General features: G+C 42.1%; 1 protein-coding gene across 3 annotated transcripts in view; it reads left to right on the forward strand.

Annotated features, from left to right (window-relative positions):
* Positions 1 to 19,716, forward strand: part of MED12 (mediator complex subunit 12) — a 118,279-nt gene that overhangs the window by 27,547 nt on the left and 71,016 nt on the right. For all 3 annotated transcript variants that reach the window (XM_068247605.1, XM_068247603.1, XM_068247604.1), the window contains exons 6-13: positions 7,424 to 7,534; positions 10,497 to 10,742; positions 11,867 to 12,013; positions 12,165 to 12,264; positions 12,347 to 12,483; positions 12,569 to 12,700; positions 12,786 to 12,915; positions 16,137 to 16,366. In XM_068247605.1, the coding sequence (XP_068103706.1) occupies positions 7,424 to 7,534; positions 10,497 to 10,742; positions 11,867 to 12,013; positions 12,165 to 12,264; positions 12,347 to 12,483; positions 12,569 to 12,700; positions 12,786 to 12,915; positions 16,137 to 16,366 (1,233 nt within the window). The remainder of the gene's footprint in view (positions 1 to 7,423; positions 7,535 to 10,496; positions 10,743 to 11,866; positions 12,014 to 12,164; positions 12,265 to 12,346; positions 12,484 to 12,568; positions 12,701 to 12,785; positions 12,916 to 16,136; positions 16,367 to 19,716) is intronic.

The raw sequence follows: 19,716 nt of genomic DNA on the forward strand, positions 1-19,716 counted from the left end.
GACCACGTGACCCGCACGGTAGAATGCACAGGAAGCTGACCTGGTGAGGGCGGCTTCTGCAGTGGATCGGGAGCCACCGGAGCTGCGGCGAGGGCACCGAACGACTGCCAGGGGCTAGAGGAAACCCCAGGAAAATGGATTTTGTTTTTAATCTACCTGTACCTTCCCTTTAAAGAGTAACTGTTAGCCCCCAAAGTGAAATTTAAATCTGTACAGCAATGTTTTATTTAGTATTAAAGTGATCAAAAAAGCCAATGCGTTCTGCAAAAATCAATATAATTTTGCTACTATGTAGCCTTTTGCCCACGCTAACGACTCAAAGCCGCATATCAGATACTGATGACGAGCATGCAGAGCATGCCTATGTTTGCCCGACCCCCCCTCTCCCCCCTCTCCCCCCCCCCAGGACCAGGTGCCGATCTATTTGCACCACAAACAGCTGACCGCTCTGACACGGAGACAGAGCGGCAGCACTTCCAGCGGGAGCACCGCAGAGCAGCCGCCGCCGTGCATCTCTCACATGTGACTCGGCGGCGGCTGCTCTGCGGTGCTCCCGCTGGAAGTGCTGCCGCTCTGTCTCCGTGTCAGAGCGGTCAGCTGTTTGTGGTGCAAATAGATCGGCACCTGGTCCTGGGGGGGGGGGGGGGGAGAGGGGGGAGAGGGGGGTCGGGCAAACATAGGCATGCTCTGCATGCTCGTCATCAGTATCTGATATGCGGCTTTGCGTCGTTAGCGTGGGCAAAAGGCTACATAGTAGCAAAATTATATTGATTTTTGCAGAACGCATTGGCTTTTTTGATCACTTTAATACTAAATAAAACATTGCTGTACAGATTTAAATTTCACTTTGGGGGCTAACAGTTACTCTTTAAGAATACTGTTTGAGCAAAAATGATCCAACTAGCAGGTGGCTGGAGGGGAGGTTAACAGTGTCATGGTACATACACATTTTCCCCACAATCCTTCAGGGCAAAGGTGAGACGTAGCTCCTCCCAGGAACAGGAACAGACAGCACTTCCCCTATAAAAAAAGTCACATGGTTAGTCCACCCTCAGTGCTGTTTGTTCCTGCGTCCAGGCAGGTCGGCATCTCCCCTTTGGGTGAAGCCTGTGTGCTGGGCTGCAGGTGGATCTCTCTGGGTGGCTGAGACTGTGGTACTGAGGCAGTCTGGCCATGCGCCCCAGGCTGGAGCTTTCCTGGGGTTTGCCTACCTTTCTCTCCCGCTTCCAGGGAGAGCAAGAGTGGAAGGCGTGGGTTCCCCTTGGCGGCCTTGCGGCGGAGTGAGCAGGATGGAGGTAAGCCGGCGGCCATGTGCAGCGTGGAGCGCATTGCGGCCATTAGGACGCTTGGCCGCGTCCGGATGCGTACTTTCCGGCGGGTATGCCGAAAGTAACAATTTGTAGTGCCGGCTCATTACTCTCTCTGCAGCTTCCGGGCCGCCACTCATCCATTCGCGGCAGGCCAGGTATGTTTCAAGGGGAAGCTGCGCGGGCCTGTAGCACTGTTGCTCAGAGAGAGTTTGTCCTGCGCTGGATGTGTCAGCTGGAAGCATGTCAGACGCTGAGAGGATTGAGAGCAACCAGGCCGCCCAAAAGGTGAGATAATGGTTTCTCTTTCTGGGCTGATTGTGCTATATGTGTGAGCAGAGTTACATGCCTTGTTGTGTTGTTGTTTATGCCAATACTAAGGCTTCTGCTAAATCTGCTGCTGCTGCTGCTGCAGATAAGCACAGGCATCCTCCTAATGATAAAACATGCCCTTTGTGCAATTTTATGTTGCCCTATGCAAAAACTCTGTCAGTTGTGCATACAGAGGGTTGTAGGGGAGGAGCCGGGTCACTCTGTTCAGGATACATTGAATCCTTTAGAGAGGTGATTAATGCTTCATTGGAATCAATTAAGTCCTCATTATTGAATGCTAATCCATCCACTTCTCAGGTTGCTGTATCTGGAGTATCTGTGACTGAAGTTGATAGTTTCAGACACTAGAGAAATAGAATCTGAATCTGTTTCAAAGTTTAAATTCTGTATTGAGGATGTGGTAGCTGTTTTGTTTATTCATAATCAATTATACAAAGCTGAAGGATCCACTTAATTAAAAGGTGGATGTTTATTTGAAAAGGTCTTGGGAGGCTAGTGCGGCTATGTTTAGGCCGGCTTTTACCTCTACATGTGTGGCCACAACTTTGGAGCTGTGGATTAATCAGCTCAAAGCTAACATCCTGGCTGGTGCACCTGTTTTGCAATTGTTTAATTCTATTGCTATTTTCATTTAAACTGCTGCATATTTATCAAATGCTTCTGCTGAAGCAATTAGGTTTACTGCCAGGTCCATTGCTCTGTTTCTATTAGAGCCTTGTGGCTTAAAATATGGGATGGTAATATCTCATCCAAAAACAGGCTGTGTGGTGTCCCTTTTTCAGGTGAATTGTTGTTTGGTCCAGAACTGGATTCAGCTTTGGGGAAAAAACATTGAATAAAAATAAAGTTTTGCTTAAGAAACAGAAGACTGTGGTAGCAATATTTTTCGTAAGCCAAGGAGTGATCAAAAGGATGCCTCGAAGGATCAAAGTAAAGGCAGGAGGTGGACTTTTGACAAGTCCAGGAAAGGGGGCTTTAAGTCTAAAGCTCTAGAGTCCCAGTCAGAATCCCAATGACTCGTGTCAGGCGGTGGGGGGGAAGGCTAAGATACTTTCTCTTAGGTGGGCAAAAGTGTCAAAAAATCCATTTATTCGCCAGACAATAATGTTTGGTTTCCAAATAGTTTGCCCTTCCTCCACCATCGAGATTTGTGATCTCAAAGGCCCTAAGAGATCCCACTCTGGTTCCAGAGATTTTGAGCATATTGCAGAACATGCTAAGACAGAATTATTATTATTATTATTATTATTGATTTATAAAGCGCCAACATATTCCGTGGAGCTGTACAAGGTAATGGAATTCATCCTGTGCCTGATTCTGCACCTAACAAACCTGAGTCGGTTTATGAAAAATTTTCGGATGGAATCAGTAAGGGAGTTATTGTTTCCAGAGGTCTTTATGGCATCTCTGGATCTAAGAGATGCATATTGGCATATGCCGATTCACCAAAAATCACAAAAATTCTTAAGTTTTGCAGTGAGAATAAATGGGATGGTAGAACACTACCAGTTTGTTTGCCTCCTGTTTGGGATCACTTCTGCCCCAAGAATGTTCACAAAAATTCTGGGAGAAGCATTAATTCCGTTAAGGGAACAATCGATTTTAATCATTCCGTATTTAGACGACTTGCTTATTCTAGGAAGTTCAGCAAAACAGCTGAAAATCCATTTGAATCTGGTATCGGAACATCTCCGATCCCTAGGTTGGATCATCAACCTGGAGAAGTCCTCTCTAATTCCAAGTCAGAGAACTCAGTTTCTTGGCATGCTAGTGGATTCAGTAAAACAGATGATTTTCCTTCCTCCCAAGAAGATTCTGAAGATAAGTTTGGCAGTGAAATCATTACAAGGGGAAGACAAAGTTTCCCTAAGAACGATTTTGTCGGTGTTTGGGTTAATGTCATCCACGATGGTGGCAGTTCCCTGGGCATTAGCGCATATCAGGAAGATACAGAGGTTCCTCCTAGAAAATTGGGACGGTCGTCCACAAACATTAGATTTCAAAGTCAAAATCCCTCAAACTGTGTGTCTCTGCAACGGTGGTTGGAGGAATCCTACCTTATGAAGGGCAGGCCTTGGAAGGGGCCTGTAGACAACGTAATAACTACAGATGCAAGCGCCTGGGGCTGAGGAGCTCATATAGCTCACAGAGCCTTTCAGGGGAAATGGACAAAATCAGTCTCAAAGGTTATCCAATTGAAAGGAATTAACAGTAGTAAGGCTGGCTTTATTTCAGGTGCAATCGATACTGTTGCAGTCCAATGTTCTGATCCAGTCGAACAACGTTACGGCAGTAGCGTTTATCAACAAACAGAGGTACGCGATTCCTGTTGTTGCAGGAGGAAGCGGAGGACATCTTGTCTTGGGCAGAAAAGAATGTGTCATCCTTGAGAGCTGTTCATCTCAAGGGAACACTCAATATACATGCAGACAAACTGAACAGAAGCAGGATTCTGTCATCAGAATGGTCTCTAAACAAGGAGGTGTTTTCGCAGACATCATAAAACGATGGGGAACACCGTCAATCGATCTGTTTGCAACAGAAGACAATACCCAGATTCAGACTTTTTTCTCTCTCAATCCAAGAGATCAAAGCAGGGGGGGTGAATGCATTCATTCAAGAGTAGAACTTTCCACTTCTGTATGCATTTCCTCCTCTCAATTTGATTCCCGCAGTCATCAGCAAATGGAGAGGTTGTCAAAATTGGATGATTTTGATAGCACCTTGGTGACCGAGAAGGAGCTGGTTTTCAGCTCTCAGGTTAGCATCAGAAGACCCTTGGAGACTTCCTTGCAGGCCGGATCTACTGCTACAAGGGAACCTGTGGCATCCGCATCCAGGAAAATTGAATCTGTTAGTCTGGATCTTAAATTAGCCTTACTCAAAAAGTTGGGAGTATCTGAGAAGGCAGCCTCTACATTTGTTACTAGCTGTAAGGAAGTTACTAGGAGGATCTATCTGAAATACTGGAAGACTTTCCATCTTTGGTTATCTGGCTCTAAGTTTGATAGCTTGTCAGTCCCAGCAGTCCTGGTTTCTCCAGGACGGTTGGGATAAAAATATTTGTGAGTACGCTTAAGGTACAGATTGCTACCTTATCTGCTTTTTCAGGTATCCCCTTGTCTTCCTCTCCAATACTGAGATTTCGGAAGGCTCTATCTAGGAAACTGCCAGTTTACAAGCCATACGTTTCTCCTTGGGATTTATCGTTAGTATTAGAGGGGCTGTCCAAAGGTCCTTTTGAGCCGCTAGGGGACAGTTCTTTTAAATTTCTTACATTAAAGACGGTATTTTTAGTAGCCATCACTACAGCCAGAAGGGTTAGTGAGCTACAGGCCTTGTCTATGAAAAGTCCTTATTTTCAGGATAGGTTAGTATTACAGACGGATCCAAAGTTTTGTCCAAAAGTTATGTCTAGGTTTCACAGGTCGCAGGATATTATTTTGCCTACCCTCTGTGAATCCAAGTTGTGGAAAAGAGAGGATTTTTCACTCATTAGATGTTAGAAGATGTGTTCTGGAATACTTGAACAGAGCTGCAGATGTCTGGAAGACCGATTCCTTATCTGTTTTATTTCAGGGAAAACTGTAGGTCAGATAGCTTCTAAATCTACTATAGCTAATTGGATTAGGTTAGCTATTATAGAAGCTTTCAGAGTTATGGGAAGTGAGGCTCCTGCTTCATTTAAAGCTCACTTTTCTAGAGCTAGGGCAGCTTCTTGGGCTAATAATGCAGGGGCTTCGCCTGAGCAAATATGTAAAGCAGCAACGTGGTCAAGCTTTTCTACGTTCATCTGTCATTACCGAATTGATGCAGTGTCTGCACACGACCAGGCGGTTGGTAGAAACGTTCTCCAAGCATTGGTCCCACCCTGAGGTTGTATTACTTGTTAATCGTCTCACCTTTGCCCTGAAGGATTGTGGGGAAAAAGCAGAGTTAGTACCTGCTAACGATGTTTTCAACAATCCTTCAGGGCAACGATCCCACCCGGGTGTTAATTGTCTGTGTCTGATAGTTGCACGGTTATGGGTAGTGGAATGTTCACCTGTCGGGTACTTGGCTAAACGCACTGAGGGTGGACTAACCATGTGACTTTTTTTATAGGGGAAGTGCTGTCTGTTCCTGTTCCTGGGAGGAGCTACGTCTCACCTTTGCCCTGAAGGATTGTTGAAAACATCGTTAGCAGGTACTAACTCTGCTTTTTTTTCAGCCAAGGAAAATCTGAAATGTCTAAGTAGCTTAACATAAAGTGTGTGTGTGGTACACACAGGTCATCATCAACCTTGATAGCGGTTTCTCATACGTGGTCAGCTATATGCAGTATCCAAGTACTACAATAAGGTTCTCATTCTTTCTGGGAAATATTGTGGGTGTCTACCCTTAGTTTAAGTTGTCTTTTATATATTAAAGTGGTATTGTCACCATAAAAATCAAATTTCAACAGCAACTGGTCTGAGTTTATTAAGTGATAAAGATGCTAATCCTGCATTCAAAACTTTTTTCTGCTGTTATGGTTTGGAGTTATTACATACTATCGGAGCACTGGCCCTAGTGCCAAACAGTGCCAAAAAGTTGAATGCTGGGAGTTCTTTTGAATGCTGGGAGTTCTTTTTATCTGTAATATATTCCTTCTCTTCCATTTATTTCCCTGCCTAGCTGATCACTTGTGTTTACAAGCAAGGCTGAGGTGACTCAGTGATTGGATGTGTAAAAGAAAAAAAAAAGACTCTGGGAGGAGGGCAGCTAATGAATACACAATGAGCAAGAGAAAGGAGGGGGAAAACAAGAGTCAGGGAGGATATGATGTCAGCATTAGCTTGGCAAGATGGCCACTGCCTAGAATAGGATTTTCTGCTTTTCCTTTGTAAAATTCACAGGAATCATTACGTGGCTAGCACAATACATCTGTTATGTAAGTAGAGGTAGTATTTATCTACTTATATATGTGTTTTTTATATTTCTAGGTTAGCATGGGTGTCGCTTGTTCTTTAAACTGCTAGATCTTTAAGCTCATTCATACCAATTTACAAGATATTTGTATGACCACTATATGCTCTACCTATAATAAATACACCGTCACACATATGCATTAGTGAACATATAGATGATTTATTTTCCAGTTCACAGGGCATGTGCTGCCTTCAAAACCTGATAAGCTGCAACTTTATTACTCAAACTTCCTTTTCTTTCTGAGACCCCTAAAGCGGAACTATGCTCTGGCATTACGTACCATGAAAAATCTATTAGCGCATGCAGTGCTGAGCAGGTCTTTCTTACAAGAGGAGACCTCGTTGTGGCAAAAAAAAAGTTGGGGTGCAAAGAATTCTGGAACTGGGCTTGTTGGCCAAATCTAAGGATTGCTCTGGAAAGATTTTTTTTTTTTTTGTACTGGTTAAGGGTTCTGCCTCTAACACAGGAGACCAGGGTTTAAATCTCGGCTTTTCCTGTTCAGTCGGCCAGCACCTATTTTGTGAGGAGACTTTGGGCAAGACTCCCTGACACACTGCTACTGCCTCCTGAGCACGCCCTAGTGGCTGCAGCTCTTGTACTTTGCGTACGCTTGGAGAAAAGCGCAATATGAATGTTCTGTGTCTGGTATTGTCTTATGATGATAGTTCATTAAACTAGCAGCAATTGTTCTACCATCTGACGGTGTGTCAGTATTAGCTGCTTCAGCTAACCAACATATTGTCCATAAGTACCTTTAATTCAGTCCAAGTCCTGAATATGGTGTTAAATTATAGATCTGTAGAGCTTACGTTTGTTACTTTTTTCCCCCTTAGGATGGAATGTTGGACCGACATGAGTTTCTTACTTGGGTTTTGGAATGCTTTGAGAAGATTCGAGCTGGAGAGGATGAACTACTTAAACTCTTGTTTCCTCTTCTTTTGCGAGTAAGTGATACATTGTTTAATGTTAAAGGAAACCTAAACTTAGAAGATAACTCATTTGTAGTGTAGTAATAATGCTAATTATAACTTTCCTGAGGTCTTATATTTTTATTTTCAATTAAAAGGAAACCTCAAAGAGAACCCGAGGTGGGTTTGAAGAATATTATCTGCATACAGAGGCTGGATCTGTCTATACAGCCCAGCCTCTGTTGCTATCCCAAACCCCCCTAAGGTCCCCCTGCACTCTGCAATCCCTCATAAATCACAGCCGTGCTGCTGACAAACAGCTTGTCAGAGCTGGCTGTGTTTATCTCTATAGTGTCAGTCTGCTTCTCTCCCCGCCTCCTGCAGAACTCCAGTCCCCGCCTGCATCCCTTCCCTCCCTGCTGATTGGAGGGAAGGGACGGGGGCAGGGACCGGAGCTATGCAGGAGGCAGGGGAGCAGCTGAGACTGACACTACAGATGTAAACACAGCCTTACAGCACGGCTGTGATTCGTGAGGGATTGCAGAGTGCAGGGGGACCTTAGTGGGGTTTGGGATAGCAACAGAGGCTGGGCTGTATAGGCAGATCCAGCCTCTGTATGCAGATCACATTCTTTAAACACACCTCGGGTTCTCTTCAAGTGACCTGATGAGATAGAAATGCGTATGTACATTGCATAGCACACAAATAAATACGCTGTGATGCTTTTCTTTCTCTGACTGAAAGCATTAATATTCTACTATGTAACTGACTGAGTTTTTCTCCAGCGGGGACCCAGCTGGACTTCTGATACTGTAATTACAGCCATAAAATACTTTGCTCTAGGAAGCCCACTTTTCTGCCAAGAGAGGATAAATTAAAAAAAAAGTCAATAGTTCATATTTTGAGCACTTTGAGACACAGAGACTGTTACATTCCGCTGAGACAAAACAATAAATCTGGTTTTTGTTTTTTTAAAAGTTTTTAAATATAACATAAAACTGTTGGGTTATCTAAAAGTCATTTTAGGAGGATAGATACAATTGTTTATCTCTTCACTTTGTTTTCACTTAAAGGACAACTGAAGTGAGAAGTATATGGAGGCTGCCATATTTATTTCCATTTACACAAAACTAGTTTCCTGGAAACCCTGCTGGTCTATGTGGCTGCTATAGCGTCTGAATAACATGGAAAAAGCACAAAAACCTAGCTGACTCTTGGGTGCATTCAAAAGTTCTCTTTAATAATTTAAGTTAAATAAAATATACCTCAATCATGTAGACATCTGGTGCAGAATCTATAAATTGAATCCAGGATTGACATGCATCTGATGCACATTTCCAGATGTCTGTCTTTTGAAAAGGCATATTATACAGCAGCATCATCCAGGATAAATGCTCACTGACAACGCTCACTGCGCAGCCGCATCATTCTATGTATATGAACTGTGTGCACACATAAGCTTAGCTTCCAATAGAGGACTGCAGCCTCTTTAGTTGTCTTGTGGGGTATCATGATAGCCTTTTTAGATTATGTTGGTTTGTTGTGTATTAGTCATATACTGTATATTTTATTTAACTTAAATTATTAAAGAGAACTTTTGCATGCACCCAAGAGTCAGCTAGGTTTTTGTGCCTTTTCCATTTCATATTGCTGACATGGTGCATGTGGAAGTCCATATAATTGTTTGCAAGGATAAAGCAAAAATGCACATATGTATATAATAGCAGTTGTGCTAAAGTAATAAGAACAAGGTAAAAGGCAGTTATAGATTGGATCTTCTGGATGAGGTTACAAAAGTAAAAAGTTACTTCTATTGCCCAATACACAAAATATAGTATTAACAACTGCTTCTTAGCAGGACCAATGAACTTAAATTAAACAAAAAATGAACTAGAAACCTAGCCATGTCACTCTCACACCTCATTTCTTAATAATCTTTTATCTTATAGTAAGTTGTTTAGTTAAAGTGCTCATGCATCGACATATGTCAAATGTGCGTCTACCCACCCGCTCCAAACTGCAGAGAACTTTGCAGGACAACCCTTATGCATATACATTATTTTATGAAATGGTAACACTTCATTTATAAGTGACAGCCATTGTTCGGGTGATGGGAAAGATGCAGCCATCCAGTGTAGTACTATTGCTTTCCTAGCCATGAGAAGTGTCTCACACAATAATGTTTTGAAATTTTAGTGGCATAATCTTGCATTAAACCAAATATGCAAAGCTTAGGATCCGTAGAGACCACAAGTCCAGTAATATTTGAGAGGAAACTATTAACCTGTATCCAAAATTGTCGTATCGGAAGGCTTTCCCAAAGGAGTTGCCAGAAACCAGCATCTACTAGTGTGCATTTAGGACATGTTGAAGATAGCCCTTTACTAAACTTAGATAAAATACTGGGTGTAAGGTAAGCTTGCTGAATAATGTAAAATTGTATGAGCTTATTGCGGGCTGCAGGGGATGCCTGTGCCGGTGACTGCAAAGTATCCTCCCACTCTTCTTTATCTATATCAGTAATATAAACATCCCATCTCTCTTTCAACTTGTCTGAGTGTATTTCTGAGAGAGCCTGTATTAATGATGTGTACAGAGATATGAAACCTTCCATCCCTTGTGTCTTTAATACACCTATAAGCAGGTGCTCCGAGAATTCTAAGATAAGACCAGAAAACTGTACGTATACAATGTCAAAGCTGAAGATATCTAAAATAAAAATGTTGTGGTAGATCAAAAGTTTGTTTAAGATCAGCGAAGGCTTAGGTTTATTTTTAGGAGAGCTGTGACTGCATCCAGCTGTTTGACAGCCTCATTTGCATAAAGCACTGATACGTTAGCCCTTGCAATGAAAAAAATAAATAAAAAGGGACCCCAGACAAGTTATTAGTGGAGCTAGTACACTATGTTCCCATGTTATCTCATCATGTCAGTTTAGGTATACTTTTAGTAAATTCTTGGTGACTTCGCTAATCAGCTTTCTTCTTTTTCCACGCAGTATTCAAGTTCTTTAGTTCAGTCTGCTTACCTGTCACGTCGCTTGGCCTATTTCTGCACAAGACGCCTGGCGCAACAGTTGGAAGGCAGTGGGGGTCACATCCTCACAGGTCAGACAGGCACTGCACTGACTCCCACACCTGCACCCCCTCCATCTTCGGTTTCTGCCCCATCTTCACCCTTCAGTGACCTTCTGCAGTGCCCTCAACACCGACCAATTGTGTATGGATTGAGCTGCATGCTGCAGGTAACTTTTGTGTGCAATGTGCTGTCACCGGAACACAGGCTGTAAAACAAACTATCATTAACCAGGTGTTTTAAAATGACAATGTACACATAATGTCTAAGTAGTTGTGTAAACATTTTCCTACTTTTCATGTTAGATATCGAAGGCAAAAACTGTAATTAGTTGTGTTTAGGTTGTGGCTGCATTGGGATGATTCCTTAGCAAAGGAGTGGTGTCTTTGCTTCAATATTACACAGCCAGTGCTGTTCTTTGCAAGTGAAACTACAGAGTTATATGAAAAGCCTTGGTTTTCAGGTTTCACACACAATTACAAATGTTTATGCTTTACATAACAAGATACATTTCCTCTGCTCTTAGTGCAGGCAGCTCATTTAGAGACACAAGCAGCTGCGGTTATGGTGGATCCGAGCTCTTGCAAATAACAGACTGAAAACCGTTCATTCCACATATAAATGCTGTAGAAATCAGCTGCACTGAGCTGTGTTTGTTTATTTAGATACAGTTGAGTGGGTAGTCTGAGGTTTTAACCCTTCCTTTGCTCCCTGGAAGTTCATCCAGTAAATGTTCAGGGCTTTTATTTATTTTTTTGGACTTCTGTGCATTGTAACAAAGAAATGTTTTCACTGATTGGTTTCATACTGTCCCTAATCTTTTAGAGCAGAGAGGAAGTTCTGAGCTCAGATCCACTTTAAGCTACTGAGACCTGACCCCACGCACAGGGTTTACAGATGTAGGGAGAGGGATTTTCCCCCTCCTCTCATGATTCACTGGCCCATCACCCTGGTCATCCTAGCCGGTCAGTGAAGTATGAAAGGAATTTTATAACAGTAAACAGAGATAAGCAATGAAATGTATACACCAGTAATAAGGAGCACTTCCCAAACTATTCCCATCTCAATATAAAAAAAAAGTTAAAAACAGTGTTCCTTTAAAGGAAAACTGTATTCTCTTTATTTTTTAATACACGCACATCCAACTCCTCCCCCAATTACCACTGATCTGTATATTTGCATGTAAAATATTTGGATGTTAAAAAAATCAGATGACCTATTTATTATGGCTATCAATTGTTCTTTTTTTAAAACTTGTACTGATTTTGTCCATTTATTAATTTTGTTATACAGAGCATTGTCCTTTGTTGCCCCAGTGCTCTCGTCTGGCATTACTCATTGACCGACAACCGAATTAAGACTGGATCACCTCTGGATCATCTTCCCATTGCACCCTCTAGTTTACCGATGCCTGGTGGAAATTCTTCCTTCACGCAGCAGGTTAGTGGTAACAGGAGATTTATGAAGGAAGCTGGTATATGCAGCTGTTCTCTGGCTGGGGTTATGAACTATTTAGCTTTGTCACGAAAATATTTTCTTTCTTGGTAACCATCTCATTTCTAAAAAGCCATAGTGATTTTTCATTATACAGGTGCGTAGGAAATTGCGAGAGATGGAGCAACAGATAAAGGAGCGAGGCAGAGCGGTAGAGGTCCGGTGGTCCTTTGATAAATGCCAGGAAGCTACAGCAGGTAACAGTTATCTTCGTGTATCCAGAACAATGTTGCCCGTGTGTACGTGACTCGGTTACCCTTGTTCCTTATCTCTGTGCAGGATTTCCTATTGGCAGAGTTCTTCATACACTGGAGGTTCTTGACAGTCACAGTTTTGAGAAGTCTGATTTCAGTAACAACTTAGACTCCCTATATAACAGAATCTTTGGACTAGGTGTTGGCAAGGATGGCCATGAGGTGAATTCTCTACTTTCTTGTAAATTTGCTGTTTTTAAATGTATGTTGGCTGTTTTCACATAAATAACAATAGGTTTTAAAACAGATCTCTCCAGATGACGATGCCGTAGTGGCTCTCCTTTGTGAATGGGCTGTGAGCTGTAAGCGGTATGGTCACCATCGGGCTTTAGTTGTTGCTAAATTGCTAGAGAAGAGGCAGATGGAAATAGAAGCTGAGGTAAGTATTGCTATTTGGAAAGTGTCTTGTTAAAACCTCTTATTTCCTTTTATTTTTGATCATGTGTATCCTCCTTCTTCATCAGAGATGTGGTGAATCTGAGGCAGTAGATGAAAAAGGATCTGTGTCTTCAGGGTCTCTGTCTGCACTTAGTTCGCCTCCTGTGTTCCAGGATGTCCTTTTGCAGTTTTTGGACACCCAAGCTCCAGTATTAAGTAAGCATGCTTGGCAAGTTTGTGATAGACTTAGATTTAGTAATACTGGCTGTTTTATTGTACAATGTTTAATGTGTATTGAAGAGGGAAGACTGACAAAGGGAAAAGTGTATTAGACTACTAGTAAGGGTGATATTTGTATAAAGCAGAATTGGTCAGTTTCCCTTCTGCACCAGTGCATTTGCCACACCATTATAACTTCTAAGAACAGAGTCCTTCTAAAAAAAAAAAAAAAAAAAATGTATGATAAAATAATTCCAGAAAATGAAGTGTCCATGCCTAATGGCTGTTACCACCACAAACTGTTGTGCTTTACACAGATCTCATTAAGATGGGATAAAAACTGTTAGGATAACTATATATACCATAAGGAGTGAGATTTTAGTGTGTGGTATGCCTTACTACAGTTTGCTTTCTGTAATAACAGGTCAGTACTGCTGCCTGTCACATTGACATGACGGCAGCAAGGCTCAGTATGTTTCATTTTGAAAGGAGCTGGATTAGTGTCTGTATAGAGTACATTTCTCCTTCATTAGATTGCCTGCAGTGTGTCTGACTATGCATTGAGACACAGCCCATAGCAACGCTGAGGAAATTACTGCCCGTGGGACAGATTCCTCCCCACCCTTCCCCCACAGAGTGTCGAGCGGGTGGTAACAGGGTTACTTAAACTCACCTGATCACCGATTCCAGCGTTGCATCACATGACACAACGTCAGGATGTACCAGCGTATTACATGCTGGCAGTCAGGTGAGGGCAGAGGAGAAAAATGTAAGGAACACGGTCCGCGGTACACAGCGTAAGTTTTCCCAGCCCTGGTCTATAGCCTGAATGTCACTACTGCTGTCATTTTTCTAGTGAAAAACATAATCAGGTGTATTTCTGTAATATTGTGGTTTATGATAATAATCTTAAAGTTCATTTAAATATTTTGTTAACTAAATTGGTTAACACAATGAAGATGATATTTTTGGTAACGTTTCTAGCACCTTACGGAAACACGCTCTCTCGCCTACGCGTGCTTCCTCTCTCTTGTCCTTTCCTTTTTCCTTTTATTGGGTATTGTAGTTTTCAAACAAACTTAGAGACTCTGAAGCCAGCTTACCTTTTATTTAACTTAGGGATCATGGTCCCTGTTAAAACCCCGCTATTCCGCAGCAGAACAAATATATATATATATATATATATATATATATATATATATATATATATATATATATATATATATATATATATATATATATATATATATATATATATATATATATATATATTTTTATTTTTTTTTACCCCCCAAATCCTAGGGCAAAAATCCACGACTTTCTTGGTTGTGGACTTTGCTACCCAGGGAGGCAGAGCTTAGGGCTGTAGCCCCGCCTCCATTCTCGTCAATCTGCCCACGGATCTCCGCCTCTCCCCGCCCCTCTCATTGAAAGAAGATGAGATGGGCGGGGAGAGGCTGCGATCAGTGTGGATTGATGCAACGAGAGGCAGAGCTGTAGCCCTAAGCTCTGCCTCAATCAGGAAGCGCTCCCTGGTATTTTCCCCTGGGATTTGAGGGTTAAAAACCCCTCGTTCGGCCACGGGAATGCAGCGTTTTAGCAGTCACCATCCTCCTTCAGCAGAATAAAAGGTATAAACTATTTTTTAATCTGGCTTCAGACTCTCTTTAACACACTTATTTTGATTTTAAAAACTGCTTTATATTGACATTTGCACTTGAAAAATGTTGCTGGGCCTCAGTGTAAATGCAAACCCAAAGTTATTTTAACAGACCATACTGTATAAAGTGTTCTGAGCCATCAACTGTATTATCCTTTTGTTTGCTTATCTGCCTGTCTCTTTAGTTATTTCTATAGCTAAATTCAAGCATTAGTCAATTCTGACTAAAGTCTGAAAACTATTCAGAAGTTTTGCAGCTAATTCTGAGGGAATAGAAAACTGTAAAATGTAATTAATTTGTAATGCTTCAAATACACTTTGTGGAATTCTTCTTCAAGCGTGCTTCTTCTGTATACCGCCAAAATACAGAATCGCACAAATTGTGGGCATTTTGAACAGCATTGATCAATTCATCACATTTCTTTTGTAAAAGCTTTATGTATGTTGTAATTACAAGTGCTTCAATTTACCGTAATATTTTTTAGTTGTCATAGTTACATAGTTATTTGGGTTGAAAAAAGACATACGTCCATCGAGTTCAACCAGAAAACCAAGTACAGCACCAGCCTGCTCCCTCACATATCCCCTTTGATCCAGAGGAATGCGAAAAACCCTTACAAGGCATGGTCCAATTAGCCACAAAAGGGGAAAGAAATCCTTCCCGACTCCAGATGGCAATCAGATGAAATCCCTGCATCAACACCACTGGGCATTAGTGATGGGCTCGCGAGTATTAACGAGTGGCTAACCACTCGAATTCATGATTTAAATGAGGCTTAATTGCCTCAGGTGTGCGGCAGGGAAATAAGGGGTTATTTACCCATAAGTTGTGGTATAGTGTGCGCTCCAAATAGCTTGCACACCTCCTATTGGAAGCGTTGCAAGCCTCACTACGCACACTTTCACCTTCAAGTCGGAAGGAGGAAGTGTGCTGTGGTGAGGCTTGCAACGTGTCCAATAGGACGTGTGCAAGGTTTTTTGGGCGCACACTATACCACGATTTATGGGTAAATAACCCCTTATTTCCCCTTGCACACCTGAGGCAATTAAGCCTCATTTTAATCACGAATTTGAGTGGTTAGCCACTCTTTAATACTCGTGAGCCCATGACTGCTGTGCATTACCTAGTAATTATAGCCATGCATGTCTTTCAATGCAAGGGAAGCATCTAAGCCCCCTTTAAATGCAGGTATAGAGTTTGCCATAACTACTTCCTGTGGCAATGCATTCCACATCTTAATCATCCTTACTGTAAAGAACCCTTTCCTAAATATATGGCTAAAACGTTTTTCCTCCATGCGCAGATCATGTCCTCTAGTCCTTTGTGAAGGCCTAGGGACAAAAGGCTCATCCGCTTAACTTTTATATTGCCCTCTGATGTATTTATACATGTTAATTAGAGCCCCTCTAAGGCGTCTCTTCTCTAGACTAAATAAACCCAGTTTATCTAACCTTTCTTGGTAAGTGAGACCTTCCATCCCCCGTATCAATTTAGTTGCTCGTCTCTGCACCTGCTCTATAACTGCAATGGCTTTCTTTTGTTTGTTTTCTTGTGCAGCGGATCCATCAAATGAATCGGAACGTGTAGAATTTTATAATTTGGTGCTACTATTCTGTGAACTGATCCGGCATGACGTGTTCTCGCACAACATGTACATGTGTACCTTGATTTCGAGAGGAGATTTGGGATTGGACCCCCATGCACCTCGACCCCGATCTCCTTATGAGGACCCATCTGATGATGCTGATCGTAAGGAGGCAGAGGCCAATAATAGCATAAAGCTGGAAGTAAGTAACATCTGAAAAAATAGTTTGGTATATCATTAACAATTATTTCAGTTGATAATCTGCTCAGAGAAAGGCTTCTTTTACACTACAAATTGCAATTGCGATTTGTGCTTCCCACTGCATGCTAGCAACGCAAGAAGAAAAATGCAGCATGCAGGACTTTTTTTAATTGAATAAAAAAATCTAAATTGTGTTTGCATGTAAAATCGCATCAAAATCGGAATCACATGTAGTGTAAAATAACCCAGAAGATTGTTTTCAAGCAAACATGAGCTTGCCTTCACTTGGATTCATCTGTGCCACATTCTGCATATCTAATTTGAAGAATGTATTGTTTTTCTGTCATAGGGCCGTAGCCATCTGGCTCCCTGTGAATTCTAAAAATATTTCCTGCATCTGACATTCAGTTTCATGCTCTAGAGCACGCCAACGCTGCTGCGCTATGAACTGCATGAACTGGCTGCAGCGTCTACTAGACGCCGCGCCAGTTCATAGCCCGCAGCCCCGCTCCAGCCCGCAGTCTTCCGGGAGGCAGAGCAGGGCTACGGGAAGATGGCGTCCGAAGCCCTGTACTGGAGACTATTTGTGTCTCCAGTACAGGGCTTCGGGCGCCATCTTCCCATAGTCCTGCTATTGCATTTAGCGCAAGCGCGGGAGATATGCAGGAGGATCGTCCGGGGGAGCTGCGTGCCAGAGGCTGGCCTGGAGAGGAGACTTCTGTCAGGTAAGTACATTCCTTTTTTTGCAGGTGAAATGTTGCCCACTGTGTTTATTTTCTGGTGAAATGTTGCCCACATTGCGTTATTTTTTGCTGAAATGTGGCCCACTGCGTTTATTTTCTGGTGAAATGTGGCCCACTGCGTTTATTTTCTGCTGAAATGTGTCCCACTGCGTTTATTTTCTAGTGAAATGTTGCCCACTTTGCGTTATTTTCTGCTGAAATGTGGCCCAAAGGTTTACTATATCAGTGTTTACTATAACAAGGTTCTCCTGTATTTTATTGATTCAACTAAATGGGAAATCTACACTGCATTTGAACCAGTCAGATCTTTCCTTTTAATGGGAGTATTCCTATGATTGCGCCAACATCTCAAACTCTAGTAAAGAGTTTGACTTCCTAGAAAGTTACTGTGTCAGTTTCAGTTATCCTTACCAGGTTTTTACAAGTGATTTATTTGACACCAGCTAATTAAATGGGCACTATAGCGAAACATTTTAAATATGTGCAAACATATACAAATAAGAAGTATGTTTTTTCCAGCGTAAAATGAGCCGTAAATTACTCCTATGTTGCTGTCACTTACAATAGGTAGTAGAAATCTGACAGAAGTGACAGGTTTTGGACTAGCCCATCTCTTCATAGGGGATTCTCGGGGATTTATTTATTTTTAAAAGCAGAATAAAAGCCTTGCTGAGAATCCCCCACCAAGAGATGGACTAGTCCAAAACCTGTCACTTCTGTCAGATTTCTACTACCCACTGTAAGTAAAAGCAACATTGGAGAAAGTAATTTATGTCTCATTTTACTCTGAAAAAAACGTACTTCTTATTTGTCTTTGTTTACACATCATTTAAATTTTACAATTTTTCACCATAGTGCCCCTTTAAGAAGTTTATAGAAAGATAAAGAACAAACTATAAAACTGAGGGTTTACACAGACTAATAAAAACATTTCACCTGGGGTGTGGCTTTAGATGCAATTACAATTATAACATTGTCAAGATAGTTTAAATGGTGAACTATAACAATCCTGCATGGCCTTTGAATCTTCTGGTACCAGACAGTCCCATTTGGTGGGCTCTTTCCACAGTGTGTGGACTGCAACATGTGTGGATGCAATGGCTCCAGCAGTCCCACTACATTGAGATTATTATCCTGTGTCCTGTTTTTAAAGTCTTATGATTTGCTATCTATCACCATGTTGGACTTTAGGAAATCTCTTTTTATAAACTGGGTTCTTACCAAATTCTCCTCACAGGTGAGGAGCCTGTTTTCTGATTCCACCTGTTTTCTGATTGTTCTCATGTATTTGTAATTCCCTTATACAGTGGGTTGCAAAAGTAGTCGGGCCCCCTTGAAGTTTTCCACATTTTGTCACATTACTGCCACAAATATGCATCAATTTTATTGGAATTCCATGTGAAAGACCAATACAAAGTAGTGTACACGTGAGAAGTGGATCGAAAATCATACATCATTCAAATTTTTTTTTTACAAATAACTGCAAAGTGGGGGTGTGCGTAATTATTCAGCCCCCTGAGTCAATACTTTGTAGAACCACCTTTTGCTGCAATTACAGCTGCCAGTCATTTAGGGTATGTCTCTACCAGCTTTGCGCATCTAGAGACTGAAACCCTTGCCCATTCTTCTTTGCAAAACAGCTCCAGCTCAGTCAGATTAGATGGACAGCGTTTTTGAACGGCAGTTTTCAGATCTTGCCACAGATTCTCGATTGGATTTAGATCTGGACTTTGACTGGGCCATTCTAACACTTGGATATGTTTTGTTTTAAACCATTCCATTGATGCCCTGCCCTGGCTTTATGTTTAGCGTCATTGTCCTGCTGGAAGGTGAACCTCCGCCCCAGTCTCAAGTGTTTTGCAGTCTTCAAGAGGTTTTCTTCCAAGTTTGCCCTGTATTTGGCTCCATCCATCTTCCCATCAACTCTTACCAGCTTCCCTGTCCCTGCTGAGGAGATGCACCCCCCGAGCATGATGCTGCCACCACCATATTTGACAGTGGGGATGGTGTGTTCAGAGTGATGTGCAGTGTTAGTTTTCTGCCACACATAGCATTTTGCATTTTGGCCAAAAAGTTCCATTTTGGTCTCATCTGACCAGAGCACCTTCTTCCACATGGTTGCTGTGTCCCCCACATGGCTTGTGGCAAACTGCAAACGGGACTTCTTATGCTTCCTGTTAACAATGCCTTTCTTCTTGCCACTCTTCCATAAAGGCCAACTTTGTACAGTGCATGACTAATAGTTGTCCTATGGACAGAGTCTCCCACCTGAGCTGTAGATCTCTGCAGCTCGCCCAGAGTCACCATGGGCCTCTTAACTGCATTCCTGATCAGCGCTCTCCTTGTTCGGCCTGTGAGTTTAGGTGGATGGCCTTGTCTTGGTAGGTTTACAGTTGTGCCATACTCCTTTCATTTCCGAATGATCACTTGAACAGTGCTCCGTGGGATGTTCAAGGCTTTGGAAATCTTTTTGTAGCCTAAGCCTGCTCTAAATTTCTCAATAACTTGATCCCTGACTTGTCTTGTGTGTTCTTTGGACTTCACGGTGTTTTTGCTCCCAATATTCTCTTAGACAACCTCTGAGGCCTTCACAGAGCAGCTGTATTTG

This window comes from Hyperolius riggenbachi, chromosome 8, assembly GCF_040937935.1.
Source record: "Hyperolius riggenbachi isolate aHypRig1 chromosome 8, aHypRig1.pri, whole genome shotgun sequence".
NCBI classification, from domain to species: Eukaryota; Metazoa; Chordata; class Amphibia; order Anura; family Hyperoliidae; genus Hyperolius; species Hyperolius riggenbachi.